General features: G+C 38.1%; 1 protein-coding gene across 3 annotated transcripts in view; it reads left to right on the top strand.

Annotated features, from left to right (window-relative positions):
- LOC114247436 (adenylate cyclase type 6) overlaps window positions 1-12267 on the top strand; it is a 181225-nt gene that overhangs the window by 85517 nt on the left and 83441 nt on the right. For all 3 annotated transcript variants that reach the window (XM_089739824.1, XM_089739891.1, XM_089739792.1), the window contains exon 5: window positions 11465-11564. In XM_089739824.1, coding sequence (XP_089595950.1) covers window positions 11465-11564 — 100 coding nt within the window. The remainder of the gene's footprint in view (window positions 1-11464; window positions 11565-12267) is intronic.

Here is a 12267-nt window from a genome sequence, read left to right as displayed (position 1 = left end):
TATTAAGCTATTGCATAGATTTTATCGCGGGCCTTGAGCGCGGCTTGAGAGCGGAATCGTGAAATTCCATAACGAAAAAAACCTTCCTCCCCTTACTATGCGTCCTATGCTATGTAGCTCGCGTTCAACACATTCACACGTTGCGCTTGTGTAGTGTTTAAAGTAAGAAGTCTAAGCACCGATTTATGTGGTTTTTTTTTAATTCCTACCTAAGCTGATAGCCTTGAGAGGCTATATCAGCGTCGCCTTAACTAGTAGGTGAGCTCACGGGGCTCAAGCCTGATGACGTTGCTAACACGAACCCTAGCAAGAGCCGTGCTTCGCAGAATCTACCACCGGATCGGAAACGCGACCCACTGAGAAGATCCGGCGAGAAACTCAGTGGGCTGTGTCTGAGGGTTAATTTACTCGTCGAGCCCTTCGTCGCAAGCGACGGGTTCGATGAGAACGATGACCGGTGCTTGAGGTACCTAAAAGCACCGTTAGTGGATCGGGAGGATCCGAAATGACGTGTTTGGGGCGACGTCGACTGCTTTCCATTCTGTCCGCAGGAACGGGAACGTAGTTACCGGCGGCCACGATAAGAGGGTTCTCGTGTCGTGCCGCTTTATCGAAGTAGCGCATCGACGCCGACTGAAGATACTTATTGATGGACCCTAAGTCCAGGTCGTCATGGAGGTCGACGTTTCTGACGAACCACGGAGCTCCGACGGCTATCCTGCAAAAACGAGATTGAATAACTTGGAATAATTTTAAGCTAGTGCAGGCCGCGTGACCAAACACTGCGCTTGCATAGGTCATGACGGGGCGTATCTCCATAAATGTGACGAAACGCTTTTGTATTTTTTTTTGTCACATGTTTTTGTTGACAACAAACAAAACCTTTCTCAGCCTTAACTTGGATACTTAAACGAACAATTTAATGATTTTTTTTATAACAACGAGATTATTATGATAATAATTGTATATGTTCGTACCTCAAATGTTTCATTACACAATAATAAAGACAAATTAATTCGGATAACTTCCGAACTGACAGTAAATGAAACAAAATGTGCTATTGGTAATTTTCTAAAACGGATACTTAAAATTATTAATCTACAAATATAAATATACCTACATATAAACTTGTTTAAAATCTATGAAATATATTAAATATATACTTTATTTGCTTAAAAGCGTATGCGAATTAAATATTCAATTTATTTTGTAATATTCTTATTAACAATAAGGGAAATATTTTTATTGTTTCATACAAACTCAAGATATTTTATTTCAATATATTTTCAGAACATTCAAAATATAATACCATTATTATACAATTGCGTCACTTTTAATCTAAATAACATTCGCGGACAAATCTCGAACTTTAAAAAAGAATAATTTATAACAAAATATGGGACTACCATTGACGCGGTATTTTCCAGATATTTAGAAGATATCAAATCTCAAACTTATGTTTCTTATTTCAGTTACCATAAACCTATAGTTTTAACGATAAATATTCCTGAATAACCTAGATGTATTGTAAGATAATAAAAATATTTTGAACATTATTAACTTCTCTATTATTTAATAAAAGAAAAAAAATATGTTTTTTTATTGGTCACCACGCTCAAAAAGTTTAACTTGAATTAATATCAAAGAAAAACAAAGAAAAAAATACTGCATAAATAAAATAAATAAATAATTATAATTACATAAGTTTGATAAAAAATGCTATGCAATAACTTTACCGCGGCAGTCTCCGAGTACCACACGTCTTTTTTTTATTGTCGAGTGGAGTACTATCACTACATAATATAAAACAAAGTCGCTTTCTCGCGGTTTTTCTTAATATATAGAGTAATTGAAGAGGAAGATTTATATGTATAATAACATCCATTAAATATGCTTAGTAATTGCCCATTTGTTTCTTCTTCTAGACGTCTTGATAAACAAGCTAATATTCTAAATTCTGGCTGTGAACCGTCGACGTTAATAGACTAAACTCGGGTAGGATTTCGAATGAGCTCAGAGTTGTGCGTGAAACTGCCGAAGCTGTACCCGCAGCGCTGACGGCCTGACGCTCAATTATCTTGTTTGAAAATTTACGGTGAACTGAATCCGATTCAAAGCCGAGGACAAGTATTCTGAGAATGTTTACAAACGTCTCTTGATGTCTTTGGGTTCGCTTAACACGTTCTCACGATGCAATGTCTTTCTTGACTAATAGTATGAACTGGCATCACGACTTTATATTTCCAATAGCCTATTAAGTGCAAATTACATATTTTGGTTGTACTCATTACTACTTAGTTACTATATAAAATACTTAGGTTGTCTTCGAAGGTCAAAAGTAGTGCCTTGCTGCACCTGTTCATGTGTCGAAAGTGTTTTCGGCACACACATATATGTCTCAGAGAGAAAATCTAATCTTGGTGCTCATAGAAGTGATCAATATAATATTATAATGATAACTTACGAGTGCAATTTTTCATTGATATACAAGACGTTTGACCCTGATCGGAACATCACTCTAACCTGTCCCAGTGAAACTGGAAAAGAGTAATAATTGTTCAATTTTAGAACTTCAAAGTGTCAGCGAGCGACGTCCGCCATGACACCGACTCTCTCTCTCTCGAATCCATCTGTCAAGAGCAACGCATCGATTTTTATATTACTTATATTAATTTTTGTTTTTTTTCTTAGATGGATGGACGAGCTCACAGCTCACCTGGGGTTCAGTTGTTACCGGAGCTCATAGACATCTACAAAGTAAATGCCGTCACCTACCTTGAGATATGAGTTCTAAGGTCTCAGTTTTTTCAGTACAACGACTGGCCCACCCTTCAAACCGAAACGCATTATTGCTTCACGGCGGAAATAGGCGGGGTGGTGGTACCTACCCGTGCGGACACCTAAGAGGTCCTACCAGCAGTGATTACGCAAATCATAATTTTGCGGGTTTGATTTTTATTACACGATGTTATTCCTTCACCGTGGAAGTCAATCGTGAACATTTGTTGAGTACGTATTTTATTAGAAAAATTGTTACCCGCCTGCGGGATTCGAACACCGGTGCATCGCTACATACGAATGCACCGGACGTTTTATCCTTTAGGCCACGACGACTTCGAAAAGTCTATAAACTTGTCATATAAGGGAAACTAAATATTTCATAAACATAAAGTCCACGCTCAATTACCACAACGCAACAGTAAGACTTCCTTTCTAAACGTAAAGAAATAAATGAATAATGTACACCACGCATATTCCGTTATAGAATGATTACCAGAATCCGACTTCATGTTATTAGATTTTAAACTAATTTTGAGTTACATTAATTAGAAGATAATTAATTGCAAGCCAATTGCAAACAAACCGCTCACGTTGTGGGCATACAATACACTAATTTAATTCCGTGGAGGGCGGAAACACAATTATTGTACAATATTTGTGTGCTTGGGTCCTTCTTATTTAACTTCGTCCAATTAGGATCGCGATCAGGATGTATCCACGCGTGAAACGGAAAGCTCACGACTTTTGTTCGAATATTCGAAAAAACATACGGGAAGTTGAACTTTCTTGTTACACTCGTACTCGTACAATAGCTTACTGCATAGTTTAGCGTCGAGGTCTCGTCGAGCTCTCCCGCACAACATTATCTCGTTTCAAATACTATTTCTGATATTTGATATTAATCGTTGCGCTCTGGATTTGGTTCATAGTATTTTTCTTTCGTACATATGTTATTCCCTAACGCATTCCCTATTGCTCGGAAAGCAAGTCGTTTTTTATAAAAATGAAGGATGTTTTTTTATATATTAGCCCTTTCAAATAATTGCGTACAGTTAAATTTGCAAAATTCAATCAGTCAGCAATATCAGGAGTTGTAAGTTGCCGGCTTGCATCAGTCAATGTCTTGGAGGAATAACATAGTATAAAACATTGAAACCTGAAAATAGTATATTTGCTTAGTTCTCCTCTCACGACTGCCTCTGTGTTATGAACCACACCAGTATTTACCACCACCTTACTTATTTCTACCGCAAATCTGTAATGTGTCCCAGTCTGAACGGTGAGACCGCCGTCATACCATACAATTCAGACTTAGATCTTACATCTGAGAGTGGGTGCATTCATGTTGTGAGCTCCGCTACCTACTTAACATCAACTGGGCCGTGAGCTTATTCATCCGGAATTGGGAGTCCTCATGAGCTGTTTCCCTATTCTACCTTTATTCGACTCCAGAATACCGAGCTCATTGCCTAAATCATAGTGTAAAGTAATCATAATTGAATTATCCAAATCAAATTATGATAACATAATAAAATAAACATAACAAGAAAATACCGATACAAAAGATTCAATGTTTTTTCTCGTTTGAAGAAACATATGGACCAACATTTAGTGTACAACACCATGTTTCGTGATCCGTTTTTTTTAGCAAACTGTTTCGCTCGAGAGGTCTTTCTTCATTGGGTAGAGATAAAAGGGCACAGGAGGGTTTTTGCCTATATTTGTGGTTTGTTTTCGAAGCGTATTATGTTAAGTAGGAGCTGATTATAATATTCATAGGCATGCATTGCTTGTTTATAGCTTAAACCTTTTTGTAAAGTAAGTCTAAGTATGAATACATTTAAAAAAATCGGATTATAACATATTCTTACTAAGCAATAAAAAAGAAAAGGCTTTAGTAATACCAATGGAAGAGAAAAGAGAAAAGAAAATTTAGGTATCCGCTACAAGTAAGCTACAAGTCTCTCTACCATCTTCTATTATAAATTTCAATCACAAGTTACAGTCAAGTTACTAAAACTATCGATTTCTAGATAAATATTTTTATGCTTATTAATCAAAACACATTTATATGTCACAGTCATGACAGTACTCAAATTATTTTGATTATCTATATATTAATATGTGAAGCAAAAACTTTGTATCCCTTTTTACGAAAATTGCGCGGACGGAGGAGTATGAAATTTTCCACACTTATAGAGAATATAGAGAAGAAGTGCACAATGCTAATATTTTTTTAAAATAATGCTAAAAGATACATTAAATCAATAAAGAAAACATTACACACACTACATACCATGTATTTGACGCACACACGCATGCATACTATTTATTGTCAAACTTTTGTTCTTGACGTCTGTTGTCAAATTGAGAATAGATAAAATATTGTTTGTCTTTGTTAATATTTTTTATAGTGTAGTCATTTGTGATTATAGAAGTATAAAATACAATCATAATAGTGTACAAACTTACAATTCCAATTAATTATAGTCGAATTCCGACTACTGCGGGACCTCTAGTTTTAATTAATACCTCTACTCTTCATTCAATCAAAATCAAAATTCAATTAAATATATAATACCACTCACTACTCTTATCTCCCATAAATCAATGGTTTCTGCGTAAAAGTGAAAAACGCTATACGAGTATACGATGTCGGCGTAAAATACACCTATTACATCCGAGGCTCTGACAAGTGTCTGAATGTCGTTTGCCCAGCCTCTGGGATCCAAGATGTACCTTGAAATTATATGAATTAACGTATAAAAGTACATCCGGTTCCGACTGTCAAAAGCACAACAGTGTATGTTATAGTGCTCCCAGTTCTTATTACGTACCACAGTGAAAACCAACGAATAAAAGCCGTGAATCACATAACATAAACTTAGAAAGGAAGATCGACGAAAACACCAACAAAAACCAACAGAAAACACCTGACAACATCGATTATATCGCGGTAAAGATTCCACTTTGAGATTTCCATTGAGGGTAGAAATAATTAATTATCAACTGTCAATTAAATCAAAAGCACAATGAAGAATCTGTCAGTGACTAGAGAAGACAACAATGTAGATCGGAAGATGACATAAAAAAAAGTGGTAGGAACGACTGGGATGAGAAAAACGCTGAAAAGAACATTATGAAGAACCCTTGGGGAGGCCTATGTTGTACAGCAAGACGATCAAGAAACCGGTGTCGAATAATAAAACTAGATAATAAGTGTTTACTTATTTATTTATTTATTTATACTTTATGCACAAAACAAAACTTGTACACAGGCGAAGTGTTTACTTACATATTGAAACTTTTAAATACCTACATAATATATCGCGCTAGTGACCTAGTTATTAAAATAAATAAAAATTAACTTCAATTTCATTGTTAGAAAAGGCTATCTTAATCTTAATTAAAGTACGTTACTTAGATATTTGGTTACTTCAATTTTGTTGAAATTTATTAACGAAATCAGTTTTGTTCGACTAACATTACAGTTCAGATGAATTCGGCCTGGCCTAAAGGGTAAGATGTCTAGCGATGCAACTGTGTGGGTTTGTTCTAATCCCACAAACAGGTACCAAATTTTTATGTGATAATATTAATTAAGTAATAAGACACCATGAAACTTCGTATTTACCGCAGCAAAGAATAATAAGCTACCAGTAATGTCCTCAAATATTCTACTCAAGCTCATTCGAGAGGATTTTGCCGCTAATTGTAATGAAGGAAAAATGATTCAAAAATGGACGGAAAAACGTTCCAAATAGAAGTACCAAACCTACAAATATATGTTTGGTCAACAACGGCTACTACATGCTACGTTCATTTATATTATAGAAGTAAATTATAACCTGCTTTATACACATGACACACTCACTCCATAACCTGATTGTTGGAAAACATCTCGGTAGTCACTGCAAGTTATTGCATTCAATTTGCAATTCGAAATTATATAGGTTAAGCAAATTGCTTGTGTGATGCACGCTCCGCTTTAGGTTAGTAATCACGTGCAGTGATTGGTATTGCTAGGAAGACCCACGCTGGACCGATTAGATTACTATTGAAATTCAATGCGTTTTCTTGACGCAAAACTGGGTCGCAGATTCAATTTAATGAAACCGCGTTTAATATTAAAAAACCCCGTTACAATCAAACTTTTTAAATTGTATTTTTATAGTTTCTTTATTTTTTCCTACAAATGTACCTATGATTCTTAAAAAAAAGGTTTGAATATTTCATTAATACGGGACCGAGTTTTTGTTTATAAAATAAAGAAGCTGCTAAAGACTTAACGCCAGTCAGGACTCAAACTCGACTAATCATTAACGAATACTTTTTCTCTTCTTTTTTTTTATTGCATTAACGGGTGGACAAGCTCACAGCTCACCTGGTGTTAAGTTGATACCGGAGCCCATAGACATCTATAAAGTAAATGCCGCCACCCACCTTGAGATATGAGTTCTAAGGTCTCAGTTTTTTTAGTACAACGACTGCCCCACCCTTCAAACCGAAACGCATTATTGCTTCACGGCAGAAATAGGCAGGGTGGTGGTACCTACCCGTGCGGACTCACAAGATGTCCTACTACCAGTAAGTATGCAAATTATAATTTTGTGGGTTTGTTTTTATTAGACGATGATATTCCTTCACCGTGGAAGTCAATCATGAACAATCGATAGGTACGTTTTTCATTAGATAAATTGGTAACTGCCTGCGTGATTCGAACACCGTTGCATCGCTTGATTCGATTACACCAGTTGTCGTATTTTTTAAGCCACAACGGCTTTTCCTAGTGTTAGACCTGAAGGCGACTAATGCAAGAGTTATTGAATCTCATGGATCCGTAAGGACGTGTCTGGGGTGTCGACGGTGGCTGGCTCCTGTGTGAACAGGAGTCGGGGAGTACTCAGGGGCGGCAACAGTAAGGCGATTATCATAACGCATAGCTTTATCCTAGTACCATTTCGACGCTGATTTGATGTGTTCCCGAATTGATTCAACGCCCAGGTCGTAGTGAAGTTCAACGGTACTCACGAACCATAGAGCTCCGACTGCTAACCCACAAAAGTGGGATTGTAGGGATTGGAGGGTATTTATATGTATGCGGGGTGCGTGTCCGAAAACCACAGTTGCGTAAGTCATGACGGGCCTTATGCAAGCTTGTAAAGTGTTACCTTGCTGCGAATGGACATTTTACTCTGCTTACAAATCTTAGGATAAAGTCGGCCGAGAATAAACGCGTCGCGGTCGCGGAAAGATTTTATATGCGGGCGGAATGTCATCGATGCATCCAGGGTGATGCCCAGGTACTTGAGTTTCCTGACCCAGAGTATTGATTGGCGGAAGAGGGTGATCAGGGGTATGAGTCTTGATGTTGTCTATTAAATTACTCGCCACCAGCAAAACGAGAACAGCCAGAGACGATATGTCTAATAGTCTCTCCCGGACGGTGGCATGCCCGACAAATGTCGACCATCCCGTCTTTTAGTATATTTTTCCGGTAGTTGTTCGTCATGCCAACTTCGTCCATAACTGCAAAAATGAAACCTTCCATCTCCCTAAAGAGGCTAATGAATCGTAACTAGGCCACGGAAGCTAATTTGTCTATAACAAGTCCTGTGAGAGTCCGGTAGAATGTATGACGTGCTCTTCTTCTATACGGCTATGTGATCCGAAATATTCTCCATCTTCGGACTCTTTTAATTCCCGTTAACTAAAAATAGTGTAGTGAGTCCCTTATCGACGGCAACGACATCCCCATACATATCTACATTCATCTTAAGGAAATATACCCTAAGCCTGCATATCTCTCAGTTATGTTAAGTAGATCCTTGGCATTCAACACGACCCCCACATTTCCAAGGTATATTATACAACCTCATCACAGATGAACGTGGATAATGCTTTCTGTATCTCGTAAACAATCGCTGGAATTTTCTGTCCAGTGCGTCCAACTCTGATTGTGTCCACCTTAATATGCCAAACAAGTATGTTAACATTGGTATGACATTGGTATGGTATTGGTATCTTTTTTTTATTGCTTAAATATCTTATTTCCGCCTTATTTATGGCCTTTGAGAACTTTATAAGGCGACCAAAGAAGCGATCTCTAAACGATTGCTTCATATCTACGTCTACAATATTAAATACTTCGAACATACCAAGGAACTTGTAGGTCTCTAGATTTGAGGACCTCACCATGATTAAGTTGTAAGCAATCAAATGAAACAAGCAAGTAATGTCGTCAAGTCTGGTTTTTGGAAAAAAATAATTTGAGGTCATTTATTTATTATTATACGAGTACAATTACTTTGAAGCTAAATATGAATATCTGTCGAAATTCGCAATTTTTAAAAACACAAATTTTAAATAAATTCCCATAACAAAAAGTTATTAAAAAACAGTCTATTATGTTAATGCTTAAACCCTTTGAGAGAAGGAAGGTGGAGGGAGGACGAGGAACCGCCACTAATAAAAGTTACCCACAAAAGTGAAAAACTTCGGAATTGCTTCGCATAAAATGAGTCGATAACAAAACAGCGGCGCGGGAACAGCTCTAAATAGCTTTACTTCAATTCTTATTTACACAAGTTTTAGAATTTTCAGATCATTTAAAAATGAGACGCGTTACAAAGAGTTTTATTGATTCATCACACGTCTCTGATGGATAGAGATGGGCTCTCCGGTACCGTGCGTGTGCAAAAAATTAATTTTTAAAACAGACCAAAAGCGGTCGACCCTATTGGGATAGTTGAGTTGAATACTGGCAGCAACTGGATGCGTAGAGCCGAATATCGGGTTCAGTGGCGAGCTTTGGGGGAGGCCTATGCCCAGCAGTGTACTACCGCAGGCTGATGATGATGAGGTGAATATTTGTCGACCGTAAAATACGAGATATAAAAATTTAAAGATCCAATGAAATCTTCAGTTCCAGATTGCGCGATGACTTCATTTTGTGATTTCCAAGTTACCGCGCCGCTCTACTGGAAAGTATTCACTGAGCGGAGCCCCCACATAAACACCTAACTGTAGTTGCGTCTCGGAGATGCAGTATTCTTCTGTTTAAATTTTTCGAGAAAACGGCATGACATGAGAACCTTCTCATCGTGGCCGCCGGTAACTACATTCTCGATTTTGCGGACCGAATGGAAAGCAGTCGACGTTGCCCAAAGCACGTCATTTCGGATTCTCCCGATCCACTAACGGTGCTTTTAGGTACCTCAAACACCGGTCATCGTTCTCGTCAAACCCGTCGCTTGTGATGAAGGGCTCGGTGAGTAAATTAACCCACAGGCACAGCCCATTGTGTTTCTCGCCGGATCTTCTCAGTGAGTCGCGTTTCCGATCCGGTGGTAAATTCTGCGAAGCACGGCTCTCGTTAGGGTTCATGTTAGCAACGTCATCAGGTTTAAGCCCCGTGAGCTCATCTACTAGCTCGAAAAAACTACAATAACCGCTCGAGGTTACTAGAATCAGTAGGGAAAAAAAACTCTTTAAATTTATCAAACGGTTGGAGCACGTGAAGTCTTTCAAGAACTTCACTGCAGAAATAGGCTAAATTATGGTACCGAAATATGAAAGGTTGCACCGTTACCTACCAGCCAGTATTAAAGATGACAAACACGGGAATTACTGATTAAGAATGCCACGACTACTACTAGTATAGGTATACTAGACTGAATGATAGACCAGCATAGTCAAAATCTGTAGGTATTGTAGAAGCGTTGGTCTATTGATGCTCAATGCATCTCAATTACTCATGAACTCATGAACGCGACTTTATATTGTAATAATCATGGTGAACTTTACCCTACCTGACGGCTTCACAAGAATAATTCGTAGTGTTATGGCAACGTAATATTTATAAAATGTCGTTATTTTGTGTTTTTAGCACGTTAAACCCCAAGTGAGTCTAGAGAAACTACACGAGTCCCATTCATTGCGTTCTCGTTATAGTGGTATTGCTTGCACCGCAATGAACCTGAGATTTGGAACTCTCGTCTAAAGTTAGGCGGTGGCGTTCACGATACAACGTTTCTTGGCATCGGTAAACGTTTCGCAGCGTCGTTTGTTAACCAACACTGAGCGATGTGTACAGGTAATGTACACTTGAAGACATGTCATCCGCCTATGTGCCATCTGTCTATTATACAAGATGCAAAGAGTTATTATCGCCAAGAGGGCAGTGAACGCACTACTGCAATGTAAAAGAGACATCCAATTACTTGGCGAAACCGAATGCAGTTGAATCTACCTGGCTGACTCATCCACCTGGAGGGAATCTGTTAGTGCATAAACATGCAATTCGTAGTATGCAAATAAACATTTGTAAAGTTTAATTGTTAGAGCGTATAATCAAGGTACAGTCGACGCATAGTTAACGTATATTCAACATAAAGTCCAGCCTAGGTAACATTGCCCTTTAAAGTCAATTATTATCCAAAAAGATAGTGAAGCTTTCCGCGGAAATGTAGTTGGCTCCCTTTTCAGAAATCACGTGGCTTGTATATTTATGTTTACGTTTTTATACCTAGCTATTATTCTAGTACCAATAATAATAAACGAAGACTAATAGGATTATAATCTGAAGTATCATGCAAATACAGTATATTATGAAATGTACTTTAGTGTGCCAATTTTAAAGACGAGTAAATATATTATAACGGGATGCGGGAATTGTTCGCAGGCAGAAACGGAGGGCGGGGCCACTCAGCCAGCGCCGGCACAGCTCCCGCTGTGCCCGGCCGGCAAACCGGACATCGAGGCGCAGCCGCTACTCAATGACGGTACGTACCTAAGGAATATTATTTACTCTTCTTCTTCTCTATGGACTGCAGATGAGCTACCGGTCTACCCAGTATCAAACAGTGGAGCTAATCGACATCACGACGATGAATATCTTACCCGATTTGAGACATCGGGCCGAACAAACTCTCGATTGTTTTGGAATAATGAGGTCCCTGCAATACAAACTAGATTTCGTGATAATTTCTATGCAGTAATAAGTATCTCCTAAAGGTTACATAAGGCACAAAAATTTCATAATTAGCAACAATCGTTGTAAGCTTTCTTACAAAATATCTTAATTGCAAAATATACCAACACGAGAATTATATTTAATAAGCTATTCGTCAAACAGATTATAACTAAGAGTAGGTATTAGGTGTGGATCGAGTCAACCTTCGTCGATACGGCACGTATTTATAATCCACATAAAATACTTTTCGGATCGAGTTTACACAAGCTAAACTCGTGCAGCGTAAACCCGAGATGGTAAGTCAGGCGATGCTCCGGTTGCTAATTGAAGCGCATAATAACCGACAATGTTAACTTTTAAACTATTACGTGAAGTTGGTAACGACTACTACCCACATCTACTCCCGAGCGTTTCATGGAAACGTAATTTGCATGTATTCTGAAATCTTGCAAAATTGCGGACTTGTTCATGAGTTAAAAGCATCGCCGAGCTCCCTTCCTCTAAACTCACGA

The sequence above is a fragment of the Bombyx mandarina genome, chromosome 01, assembly GCF_030267445.1.
Source record: "Bombyx mandarina strain Sakado chromosome 01, ASM3026744v2".
NCBI lineage: Eukaryota > Metazoa > Arthropoda > Insecta > Lepidoptera > Bombycidae > Bombyx > Bombyx mandarina.
This window is presented reverse-complemented; position numbering and strand designations above follow the sequence as displayed.